This window comes from Choloepus didactylus, chromosome 8 (assembly GCF_015220235.1).
Source record: "Choloepus didactylus isolate mChoDid1 chromosome 8, mChoDid1.pri, whole genome shotgun sequence".
Taxonomy (NCBI): domain Eukaryota; kingdom Metazoa; phylum Chordata; class Mammalia; order Pilosa; family Megalonychidae; genus Choloepus; species Choloepus didactylus.
The window spans coordinates 145,468,011-145,481,410 of record NC_051314.1 but is presented as its reverse complement, the minus strand read 5'-3'; the positions used below and the strand labels follow the sequence as shown (position 1 = coordinate 145,481,410).

The 13,400-nt window shown below is 49.5% G+C and overlaps 1 protein-coding gene across 1 annotated transcript; it reads right to left on the bottom strand.

Moving 5' to 3' along the window:
- Positions 1–11,830: 11,830 nt before the first annotated feature.
- On the bottom strand, positions 11,831–13,153 carry LOC119542989 (RING finger protein 44-like). Its single transcript, XM_037847544.1, is given in 2 exon segments — positions 11,831–13,054; positions 13,056–13,153. Coding segments are annotated over 2 exon segments (1,245 nt in total). The 3' UTR covers positions 11,831–11,907.
- Positions 13,154–13,400: the final 247 nt, after the last annotated feature.

The following is a 13,400-nucleotide window of genomic DNA, read 5'->3' as shown; positions in this document are numbered from 1 at the left end:
GGCAGGCTCAGGCCTGAGCAAGGGTGACTCTCCCACCCCCATCCCCATCCCCGGCAAGGAATCCAAGGCCAGTGTCTCCTCACCCTGCAGCACAGAGTCCTGCCTCCAGGGCACAGGACAGTCCAGGGTGGCTGCAATAGTGCCCCGAGGGGCAAGGCTGACACTGGTCCCTGCTGCTCAGACCTGGGACAGAGGAGTAAAACCCAGGAGGGCAGGGCACTGGGGTGCTGTTCCCCTGGGGAAGAAGAAACCAAGGGGACAGATGTCATTCCCGGAAAGGCCTGGGGTGTCCACCTGTGCAATGGGGGAGAAGAGAGAAGTGACTTTCAATCAGAGCTGAGGTCTAAAGCTGCAAACCCCAGGGTTGTGGCTTATTCCGTGAGGCTCTAGCAGAAACCAGAAACCCAAATACAGGAACTTCCCCACTCTGGGGGTGCTTGCCGGGCACTATGGGGATCCCTGTCTGCTCCTCTGCTTCTCTGGCCTAATTCTCCTCTCAGGGGCATTATATGTAATTGGGCACTTCCCAGATGGAAGGGCAGCCTTTGTTCTAAGAGCAAAACTGGGCCCAGAGAGGGTCGGTGCTGGGGGTTCAGCAAGAATTGGAACCGATCAACCGACAATTGGTCCATCCGTTTGCCCATGCATCCATCCATCCGAAGAGCTCTCTGCTGCACTGCCCTAACATGTAAGGGCTTGTCCCTTTTTTGCTATGTGGCCTGAGCAAATCAACTTGCCTACATGTTCCTCCTAAGTGTCTTCATTCTGAAATTGGGGTAATAAAGGAGCCTCCTCCTGGGGTTGTCACGAGGAGCGTGAGTACGTATGAAGCCCAGGAGAGCTGCCCAGTGCTCTGCAGGCTGGTGCTACCTGTTGTCATCACCATGTGGTGTCAAACCCAAGATGTCAACTGTGGCAAGATCAATTCTCATTCTATGTGTCCTTTAAAAGGAAAACACAATCTGCTAATTACTGTCAGATGCCACTGATTTTGAAGATGCAACCTGATTTTAAAGATGTTAAAATGTGAAAATGCACACCTGAGCATCAATGAAATCAGCTCTTGCCAGGCCCTCTTCTAGGCCCTGGAGATCCCGAGGGGCATGGGACAGAGACCCCACGCCCCAAGGTGCTCCCTTTCTGGTTGGAGGCAGGCCCTGATCCACGGGGAGAGTCAATCAGCCCCCCTGACACCTCAGCTGGCTCTGGGATCCTGTGCCTATACATGCGTGGGATGTGGGGTCAGTGACACTCACCTTGTGTTTGATGGGGGTGGGAGACACAGCTCCCCCCAAGCAGCAGTGGGCAGGGTGGCAGAGCCCTGAGGGCTGGGTCAGTCCTGATGAGCAGAACCAGCCTAGAGGAGCAGACCCCCGTGGGGGAGGTGACCCTTCTCTGCTTTGACACCAGACACATTCCCCCTGCAGCAGCTTCCCCCATGCTTTCTCCTTCCAAGGGCCCCGTATCTGCTTCCTGCAGTGTGTGGGTCCACAGCAGGATCAGAGAGGATGGGCCTCATTGTGATTAGCTCAGGTCCAGCTGACAATCCTGGGCAGAGCCAACTAGAGCGTGGAGAGCTGCCCTCCAACAGGAGTGTCCCCCCTCCCTCCAGGAGCACTAAGGCTCTGAAGAAGAAACTGGATTCTAGAGGACTGTGTGGGCCCATCTGGGGTGCAGGTGATGGGAGGTGCAAGTACCGGGGCTGATGGGAGCTCTGGCCTGGGCTGCGTGTCTCTCCTCCATCCCAGCTGCAAGGTTGGAGGGAGCTGCTGCAGAGCAAGGATGGCAGGCGAGGGCCCGGGACCAGAGTTGAGTCCTTCACCCCAGCCTCCCAGGGACCCTCAGTCCAGACCCCACAAACCTGCAGGGCATGGCTCACAGGCCTCTTCAGCAGCAGTCCCTGGCCTGGGCCCAAATGTCCCTTGAGGGCAGGGGTGGGCCGAAGGGGATCCCTGCGGACAGAAGTGGCCTCGCAGACACAGGTGGGGGCCTTGGGCCGCAGCACCTGGGGGTCAGTGGAAGGGTTGGACTTGGGCTCATGGGGTGCAGGCCCCTGCTGAGGACTGTGGTCAGATTTCCCCGGCACTCAGCCTGTTCCCAGGCTCCCCACCTCCACTGCCCTATCCTTTGTTGAAGGAAGGGACATAGACACAACATCAGCCTGTGTAATACGACACTCACTCTTCTGGCATAAAAACCAGTTCTAAACCATTCCTAATGCAGTGATGCCCGCTGTGGCCAGGACACAAGTCCCAGGCCCAGGACTGCTGCTGCTCACTGTGCTACCTTGGGGACGTCACCTCCGCCCCACATTCAACTCAGTAGGTGACCCCTAAGGCCACCTCTAGTCCTCTCAGCCCTTGAGGCCCGGCCCATGGTGAGCTGATGAACTGAAATGAGCTCCTGCTGCTCATGACAGGCTTTGGGACCCACGGCCTTGGTGGATTGTGCCCCCACTCACCCCCATAAACCCACCTGTCCTGGGGGCTTCGCAGCAGAACCCTGCAGGGCAGGGCTTGCAGGAGCCCTTTGCCTCCTGGGGCTGGAAGGTCCCGACCTCGCAAGTCCTAGGCTCCTGAGACCCCTCCGGACAGTAGGTGCCATGAAGGCACCGGAAAGATGTGGGGGTGGCTGATGTCTGGCCTGGGGGACAGTAATAACTAGCTGAGCATGACCCGTCAGGGATGCGTTTCCCAGTCCCTGCAGAAAGCGGGTGACAGGCTCAGGCTACCACAGAGACAGTGGCTTCCAGGCAGGAGAACAAGGAGAAGAAGGACCTGGGGAGTCCATCAGTGGAGCCTCTGAGTGGAGGTGCAGGAGCCATGGAGCCAAAGGCTTTGAGCCAGAAGGGTGCATCCCATGCCCACCCCCCGAGCATCCGCCTGTGCAGTCTGTGGCGAGCCGTCCTCCCTGAGCTCCGTGCTTCATCTGTAAAATAGCAGCTGCCTCACTGCACTATTGTGAGAATAAACAAGTTAACAGACGCATCTGATAGTTAGTAAATGGTGTACAATGTCTGTTGATACTTCTGTATTATTAGACTCTTCCTTGATGCAAGCTGTTGTGATAGACCAAGCTATCACAGTCCTGGGTTTGGGCTTCTTTTCACAAGGGCTTGTGCAAAGCCCAGAAAGAGGAGCTAGCGAAGGGATCTAAAAGTAGAGGCAAATATGGTGGAGTTAGCAGTGCAGGGCTGGCCACCCAGGTTCAGGTGCTGAGGGGACACTTCTCCATCCAGCCTTATTCTGTGCCCTGTGGGAAGTCCTGGGGCCTGGGGACTGGGGACTGGGGGAGGGTGCAACCTCCCAGTATTGTACCCAGCTGTCTGTCCATCTGTGCACTAGTCAGTCTGCTGGCCGCTTGGTTACAGGTAATTTATAGATAAACAGAGCAGACAAGTAGCATTTATAAATGCACATCTGACACTCTCCCTCCTCTCTCCAACAGGTCGGTGCACGTCCACTCTCCCACCCTCCCATCCTCTGTCCGAACACCAGGTGGACCCCTAAGATCCTGCACTCAGCTGCTCTGGATGGCACTGGGACCCTAAATGAAGCCTGCCCCCTCCTGCTTCTTGCACACCTTGGCTTGGGCACTGTCTCGGTGCCTCTCCTTCCTTTCACCTGCCGAAGCCCAGAGCAAACCCTCTGAGAAGGTCTCGAACCACCCCGTGTAACTAGTATCACCCCCACCCCCACCTCCCACCAGTATTCCCCACCACCTTGACTGAACCTTCATCAAAGTGCTTATGAGAAATCAGTGTGCTCTGCTTGGTCCCCCTCCACTCCCTTCTTCCACTCGGAGCTCCCAGGGGGCCAGGCCAGGACCCTCCTGCATCCTGCCCACCTCCATACACAGATAGCTCCCCATGTGTTCTTGGCCCCCAGCCCTGCTTGCCAAATGAAGTTGCAACCTGTGTGTGTGCCTTCTGGACAAAAGGAGTCCCCAGCCAGGGACCGTTTATAGAGCTCATCCTTGAACAGGCAAGGTTCCCAAGAAGCAGCTCTCACCTGAGTCTGAGCAGAACTGCCCTGTGGGACAGGGTACACAGTCCTCAGCACTGCGTGCCCCAGGCCTTGCTCGGAAGGTGCCCCTGGGACACGGGTGCTGGGTGGGCGTCTGAGTGCCTGGAGGACAGTGGTAGCCTGCAGGACAGTCCATTGGCCAAAGGGGTTGCACCGACCCTGGGCCCAGGGCCCTGAAGGGAAAGAACCTGTAGACAGAACAGGGGAGATTGTCATGGGTGAAAAAAAAATGATGCCTTTTACATCATCAGGCTGTCTAGGGAGCAAAGCAGGAAACCCCTGGGGACTTGGAGGAAAGGCCAATGTGTTTGGGCAGAAGTAAAGCCCCCACAGAATCATCTGAGTTTAGCAGGATGGACATCCAAGCAGAAAATGGCCTTCTGTTCCTTGTTGAGTCTTCCTATGGGGCCTGTAGTCCTCACAGCCCCTCTTAGTTATTATACTGGGCTCTGTGAGGCAATGGGAGTCCAGGGTGCCTGTGGTCAGGGTTATGGCACACACAAGTCCCTGTCACATGCTGGAGACACATGTGGCTTCAGGGAAGGCTGGGAAAGTCAGATGTGACCCACATAAAAAGGAGTCTGATGGCCCCTTACTTTTCAGCAGGACAAGTCTTGCAGAGGCTCTATCCCATCTCATCTTGATACTGCCCAGGAGGACAGAGCTGGGGCTCCCAGCTGCCTGGGGGACATGATTGGTCAGTTGGGCAGAAAGAGCCTGGGTAAGCAAAGAGAGATGGTTTATTTCTTCTTGGGGATTCCCACCTCCTTCCAGTGCAAAGCCCAAAGTGATACCCCTTTACTCTCTGTATAACTCTAGCTGAGTGGATGGTGATCTTGGGGCATGGCTCCTATCACATATTACACCCTCCAACTTGCAAAGGGCCAGGCTCATGCAGTACAGACTAGATGTGCACAAACCCCTGAGTTTGAGCACTTAAGTTGAGGATGAGCACTGCAGTACCTCCAACCCCACAGTCCTCTGATCCACCTGGACATGAGCTAGCTCCTGGCAAACCCTTCCCCATAAGAAAGGACTACTTGAGAGCCTCTCATAACCTTGACTAGAAAAGAGCTAGGCCTCAGTGACCAGGGCCTGAGAGGAAGGGATGCAGATGCTGCTGTCTTTCTGCAGGCTGGTGCTGTTTATCAGCTGGTGACCTCTGCAGGCTGGTGCTCTTTGTGGGCTGTTTCTTCCTGAAAGCTAGGAGCTGGGAGTCCAGGAACTCTTACAATGTACCTGTGAGGCAGAATATCTTTTTCCAAACGCGTGCTCAGAGATTCTAGTCTTATGAGATGTTCCCCAGAAAGTGGTTTCTTTGGAGTGACATCAACAAGATGGCAGAGTAAGGTGCTCTAAACACGTATCTCCAATCCCCACCAGAAATATTAGAAACAAGCCAAAAGTGTAAGAAACAATTTTCCCAGAGCTCTGGAAGGCAGTCAAAGACAAACAGCAGCCAAGCAAATGCTGACTCAGAAAGAGGCAACCCCAAAATGGTAGGAAAGCTGTCCGGCACTTATAATTGCCCTGACTTCACCCCTCCCTGGTTTAGATGTGTCTATGGGACAGTGGTCTCTGTTCCCAGTGTGTGTCCCTGAAATCTGGTTATGGAGGGAGAAAAGAATACAAAACAGACAAATTTAGTGTGTTGACTGGTGGCTCGTTGAAAGACTGAATCCAGGCACTTGTCTGTTTTGCCTAACACAGAACCCTCTTGAGTGGAGAAGTGGCACAGAATTGAAAAATACATGGCTGCCTGGGACAAAAGACGCAATCAAAATATATGTTACTTTGTGTGTGTTGTGGGGAAGGGGGGATTAGGAAGCACAGGAGAATTCCTGTGTACTGGGGAATTTAGAAGTTATCATGCATGAACAGGATGAGACACATACTCAGAAGGTCCTGAGAAAATCCTAAATGTTCACCTTGGGCTGAACCAAAATAAAGAACTAATTTAAACTCTTGTCTTCAACAATTAAAAGCAAAACAAAACAACTAAATAGAAACCTGGGGATGAGGGAGTATCTGATTTTCAGAGAAAATACGTCAAAATATTCAAATGTCCAGACTTTAACAAAAAATTACACAGCATATAATATAGACAGGAAAAGATGGCCCATTCAAATGAATGAACAAAATAAAGTGAAAGATAATATTCTTAAAGACAGCTAGATATCAGAGTTGATAATCAAATGCTTTAAGTCAGCACTCCTAAATAAATACAATGAGCTAAAGGAAAACATGGATAAAAGGTTAAAGGAAATCAGGAAAAAAATATGGAATATGGTAACACACACACACACACACACACACACACACACACTATGTGAATACCCATACACAGAGGAATTCAATAAAGAGCTAGAAATTTTTAAAAAGAAATCAAACAGAAAATCTGGAGAAGTGCCATAACTAAAATTAAAAAAAAAAAAAATACTAGAGGGGTTCAAAAGGAGCCTAGAACAGGCAGAAGAAAGAACTATCTTGAAGATAGAACAATTGAAATTATTCAATCTGTGGAAAGAAAAAAGAACTTAAAAAGTGAGCAGAGCCTAATGAACCTATGGGACACATAAAGTACCAACTTACATATTATGGGGATCCTAGAAGGAGAAGAGAAAGAAAAAGGAGCAGAAAGAATATATCCACATATAATGGCCTAAAATCTGCCAAATTGTATGAAAGAAATAAACATACATATACAAGAAGCATCACAAACTCCAAATAGTGTAAACACAAAGAGAACCAAATGAACACATATTATAGTCAAACTGTCAAACACCAAGGCAAAGAGAAAATCCTAAATGCAGCAATACAGGAATGACTCATCATTACAAGGTATACTTGATAAAATCAAGTGCCAATTTCTCATCAGAAGCCATGGAAATGCAGAAATGAAAGGGAACTTCCACAACATGATAAAGAGCATATATGAAAACCCAAAGCTAACATTACACTTAATGGTAAAAGACTGAACCCTTTCTCTGTAATAACATGAGCATGACTATGGTGTATGCTTTTAGCACAGGATCTGACATTGTACTGGACATCAGAGCCAGAGAACTTAGGCAAGAGAAAGAAATGAAAGGCATCCAAGTTGGAAAGGAAGAAGAAAACCTATCTCTATTCACAATTGACATGATATTTTATGTAGAAAATTCCGAGGAATCAAAAAGGTTAAAGATTGATGTGCAAAATTCAGTTGTCTTTCTAAATACCAGCAATGATAAATTTGAAATGTAAATTAAGAAAATAATTCCACTTACAACAGCATTTAAAATAATAAAATATCTAGCAAAAAATTTAACCAAGAAGGCAAAAAACTTGTACACTGTAACTACAAAACTGTTAAAAGAAATAAAAGAAGACCTAAATAAGTTGAAAAACATTCCATGCTCATGGATTCGATGACTTAATATTGTTAAGATGCCAATACTACTGAGAGTTATCTACAGATTAAATTCATCACTCTCAAAATTCCTGCAGCTGTTTTTGCAGAAATGGTAAAGCTGATCCTCAAATTTACATGGACTCACAAGGGGTCCCAAATAATCAAAACAATCTTGAAAAACGTTAACAAAGTTGGAGGCTTCCATTTCCTGATTTAAAACCTACTACAAAGCCACAAAAAGCAAAATAGTATGCTGCTTGTATAAGGCTAGGCATATAGTCCAATGGAATAAAATTTAGATTTCAGAAGTGAAACCACACATCTATGGTCAACCAAATTTGACAAAGATGCCAAGTTTATTAAATAGGGAAAGAACAATCTCTTCAACAAATGGTGCTGCAAAAGAATATCCATAGGCAGAAAAAGATAGACCTTACATCAAAGCACATACAAAAATTAACTGAAAATGGATCAAGGACCTAAACATAAGAGCTAAAACCAAAAAACTCTTATAAGAAAACATAGGGGAAAACCCTCATGATCTTGAATTTGGCAATGATTTCTTAGAGATGAGACGAAAAGCATGAGTAACAAAAGATAAAATAGATGAACTGGACTTCACCAAAATTAAAAACTTTTGTGCATCAAAGACGTTATCAAGAAAGTAAAAAGACAGGCGACAGAATGGGAGAAAATAACTGCAAATAATATATCTGATTAGGGTTCAATATACATCATATATAAAGAACTGCTACAACTCAACAACAAAAGTCAAACAACCAGTCAACAAAAAATTAAAAGGTACCTAAAAATATTGTCCCTTAAATACAAGGGTGAAACTAGATATTTCTGGACAAATAAAAACTGAAGGAGTTCATTATTAGTAGACCTGCCTCACAGGAGATTCTAAAAAGAGCCCTCCATATTGAAAGAAAAGGACGCTGGACGTTATCTCAATGCTGGATAAATAAATAAAGATCTCCAGTGTAAGTAAAACTATGTGTAAATAAATATGCCAGTATTATTTCATTCTTCATTTGTAATGCTGTCCTATGCCTCTTATAAGGCTGGGAATTTTAGTGCATAAGAAACAATCATAAATCTTTGTTACTGGACACATAATCCATAAATATGTAATTTGTGGCATGAACAGCATAAAAGAAAGTTATAGAGGGATGTAAGAACAGTGCATGTGTAGGTTACTAAAGTCAAGTTGGAATGAACACAAACCAAATTGTCATAGGTTTAGTATGCTAGATGTTGCCCTCTTGGTGACCATAAGGAAACTATCTAAAAGCTGCACAAAAGGAAAGCCTTACTGATTCAATTTGACTCATTATAGATGTTCAACTAAGCAAAATGAAGGCAGTAGTGGAGGAAAGTAAGAATAAAAATTGGTAAAGACTTACAAAAAATAATTAGCAAACAGGCAGAAGTAAATCTTGCTTGCTTTGTCAGTACTCTCAAAAGACAGAGATTGGCATCATGGATAAAGAAACATGACCTAAGTAGATCCATAGATAAAATGAGTTCAAAGTGAAAAGATGGAAAAATATTTCATGCAGATGGTAATCTGAAGAGAGTGGGAGGGCTATGGTAATACTAGACAAAATAGACTTTAAGTAAAATACTGTTACAAGAGACAAAAGACATTATATATAGATAAAATGGTTAATTTGACAAGAAGGAACAATTATAAACATATATGTCCCTAACAGCAGGATACAAAACTATATGAGGCAAATGTTGGCAGAATTAAAGGGAGAAATAGACAGTTCTACAATAATTGTTGGAGATCTCAATACACCACTTTCAACACTGGATAGAATATCTAAACACAAGATGAATAAGGAAATAGTGGACCTAAAAAAGACCATAAACCAACTAGATCTAACATATACAGAACACTTAACCCAACAGTGGTGGAATACACATTCATTTCAAGTGCACATGGATCATTCTCCACTATAGGCCATATCTTAGGGCCCAAGAGAAAGCTAAATAAATTTTTAAATATTGAAATGATAAAAAGTAACCTCTCTGACCACAAAAGAATGACACTAGAATTCAATAAAAGGAGGAAAACAGGAAAATTTACAAATCTGTGGATATCAAACAGTACATTCTTTTTTTTTTTGTATACATCATACATTTATTAGTGAATATACCTCTGAAATCAGCAACAATATTAAAAAAAATAATTACTGCACTACTTGGTCAAGCAGAACTAGCAACTTTCATTTTAAAAAAAGTACAAATCTGTTAAAAATTTTCAATCAGTATACACATATACATAATACAACATACTAGTTACGTTAAATGCTACAAACAAATGTGAATCCAATGAAATGGAAAAAGCCACACACTTAAGCTTTAAGAACCATTTTTTTCCTCTCTATATTAGCATTTTTTCAAATACATACATGGGAAAAATGAGGTAACTGTAAAATGTGCAAGGAACAGCCCCCCCCCCCAAATTACATATATATATGTAATTACGTGCATACATATATATATAGTAAGAACTTTTCTAACACAGAACACAGGCGCTGGGCCCAGCCAGGGCTGGGGGAGGAGGGGGTGGTGATACCCACAGTCATGCCTAGACCAGAAGTTGGTAAATAAAAGAGTAAACAATGATAAGCCCCCACCACAGGAGATCATTGGTGACATGGCATCTATAGCAAGGTCGGCAAATCACAAACGTCCTAAATAATTGTTAAACAACTCTTTTTTTCTTAATGTTTTTTTTTTTTTTTTTAATGTTGTGTTCTCTCCCCCAGTAGCTGCTGGTCGGACTCGTTGCTGCAGCCGACACCCACTCCACGAGCCTGTTTCCGCCTTCCCCAGGAACCCTGAAGGGTTTTGCAAAATCTTTTGTTGGGGTGGGGAAGGAAGGAAGGGGGGGTTGGTTGGAAAGGGTGGTTCTCTGTGTAAAACACATGGGTTTTCAACACTGATATAAATATAGAAACGTCACCTGGAGTTATATACAGTAAGACTTTGGCTTCTCCCCGGGGGTGGGTGGGTGAGGCCAGGCTGATGGGGCCCCTTGGCAGGCTGGGGGGTGTCGGGGGGGGGACTGGGGCGCTGTGGGGAGAACGAGGGTGGTTGGAGCATCCCTGAGGCTGCAGACACCAGGGGCTGCCTGCTAGGATGTGCGGGCCCCACACGCGGTTCATTCGCGACAGGGACCCCAGCCGGGGGTGTAGGAAAAGGAAAGGAATGGGGACCCGGGAGGGGCAGGGGCGGGGGGAGCTCAGCCAGCATTTCCTGGGGTCCTCCCTCCCCAAGGCCTCGGAGGGCAGGGCTTGGGCTGCCAAGGGTCCCCCCAGGAGGTAGGGGACCAATGTACCCACCCCGGTCCCTGTCCTCCTGGGACTTCCCCGGAGGAGACTCGCCCAGGCAGGTGGGAGGTGGGCCCTGGCTGGCGGAAAAAGTGCCCTGAAAAGCGTGGGGTCCCGGGAGGCTGTGGGGACGTGTGCAGGACAGTGCATGGCAGTAATCAGCTGAGCAGAAACTCCCGCGCCGCCCGGGCACATGCAAGCAGACCAGGTAGCCCCACGGACCCTTTTCCTACCCCATGGACTCTTAGTCCTTGGTGGCTTCCTGGACCTCCCCCATTATAAACCGAAAGAAGAAAAAAATTGAGTGTTTTTTTTTTTTAACCTACACCCCCAAATCCTACACGTGATTTTGGGACAAATGAATAAACAAAAACTGCTGCTCCTCACATTCATGCAAAATGACAGAGAGGGGAGAGAGGTTGGGCACGGGTCTGGCCCCTGTCACTGGCATTGGAGGGGCAGGCACCAGGAGCCTAGGAGGGGCACGCTCCGCAGCAGGATCATGCCACCCCAGCCCAGGGCCTGCCTCTCAGCCCCTTGGGGCCTGGGGTGGGGGCTGGAATGTTGTGCCCGTTGAGGGGAAGGGCCCTCTAGGGAGCCCCTTCTAGCTGCCTAGTTGGCACTGGCTGCCTGAGTCTGCCTGGGATCAAGGCGGAAGGTCCTAGCCCAAATGGCCTCGTGCCACCGTTTGTCCATCTCAGCTCCTGTCGCTGCCACCAAGGCAGAGGGCACACGTGTCAGTGCGAGAGACCAGACGCCCCAGGAGGATGGCCGCTTTGCCCAAGCTGGGGCCAAGGATCCCCACTGGCCACACTGGGGGAATGGGGCCCCTGGCTCCCGTGCTGGCAGGAGAAAGGACACAGACCTGAGAGCAGGCAGAAGGGAGGCTGCGAGGGACACTCAGGCAGCTCCGAGGTGGGCAGACGGGCAGGCAGGCCGGGGAAGGAGTCTTTGGAGCTTGGCAAATGCAGGGGCTTATTGCAGGGGGCTTCTCGCAGGGTGGACCCTGGCACCAGCTCTGGAGATGCAGGCGGGAATGATGGGGCAGGCCTGGGCCGTTCCCTCCCCATCCTCCTTGGTCACCTCCCACCCGGGGTGTCCAGAGCTGCGGGCAGGGCTCTCCTGGGCAGCTGTGCGGCCTTCACTCCGCCTCCCGGGGCACCTCGGAGGCGTCGGCCAGGCAAATGGGGCATGTCCGGTTGGCCTTCAGCCACTTGTCGACACACTTGGTGTGGAACTCGTGGTTGCAGGGCAGAACCCGGAGCAGCTGCCGTGCCTCGAAGTCACTGAAGCAGACGACACACAGGGTCTGCTCTGACTGATGGCTGTCAGGGTTAAAGCGGTAGGATGGAAGCTGTTCTATGTCTGCTTTGGTAAGGCCTCGGGTCTTGGCATCTCCCAGCCGCTCTGCCAGGTTCAGGAGGGCCTCACAGTTCTCCATCTCCACGTCGTCCATGTCGAGATCCAGGCTGATGGTGGGCCCCGTCGCTGTTGGTGACGTCGGCAGCATCGAGAGGAAGTAGGGCAGGAAGCTGGGGTAATAAGGTGGCGGGCGCAGCGGCTGCTGCAGGCGGTACCTCTGGGTGCTCAGTCTCCGTGGCATCACATGGGAATAGGGCACGCCAAAGGACAGCTCCTGGGGCAGCGCGTTGTGGGGCAGGTAGTACAGAGGCACGGACAGGGCCAGGGTGGGGCCGGGGGCAGAGGTGGAATAGGTGAAGCCGCCCAGTGGGTGCTGGTTCCCCCGCAGGTCTGCGTGGTTGTCAAGTCGCTGCAGGGGCATCCGGGGGTGCTGCGTCTGCAGTGACAAGAACTGCCCAAGAGGTGCCACGTGGGTGGGCTGGAGTGGTGGGGCCGGTGGTGAGGGGTGTAGGATGTAGTGGTCACTGGAGATGAGGTGGGGGTAGGCCTGGTAGGGCCCAGGCAGCTGCTGCATGGTGCAGGCCTGGATCAGCGGGGGCAGGAGGCAGCAGAAGGGGTAGTGCTTCCCACTGAACATCACGGAGCATGCTGGGAGCTGCTGGGCGCTGCAGCCAGGGATGTGCGGCCCCACAGGCAAGGGGAAGCCCTGGGTGGTCACTGTGGTGACTGTGTAGGACAGAGGGACAGGTCCCTGATGCACCTGCTCATGGAGATCAACCATGAACGGGCTCTGCTGGGTGGCTGGGTGCAGCATCCAGGGGCTCCCGCCCGCAGGAGCCGAGGTTCGGTGCTCCTCTATGGGGAGGTGCAGTGGATGGGGCGGCAGCTGCTGGGAGGGTAAGCACGCATCCTGGGCAGGCGGGCCGGAGCTGGCCAGGAGGACTGCTGGCTGCTGCCGAGAATCGCCACTGGCCCCCGGGGGCAGATGGTGGCCACCTAGTCACTGCCAGAGCCCGTGGTCTCATCAGGGGTGGGGAGGGGGTGGAGAGGCTAGGCCGGGGCTCACAACCCTTCGTCCGCCCGGCCACACGTTGACTCCAAACAGTACATTCTTAAATGACCAATGGGTTAAAGAAGAAATTATAAGAGAAATTAGGAAACACTTTAGACACAAATGAAAAAAACAGAACATAGCAAAACTTATGGGAAGGCAGTGCTCTGAGGGCAGTACTCAGTGAAGGCAGTTGCTCAAAGGGATTTTTATAACTACGA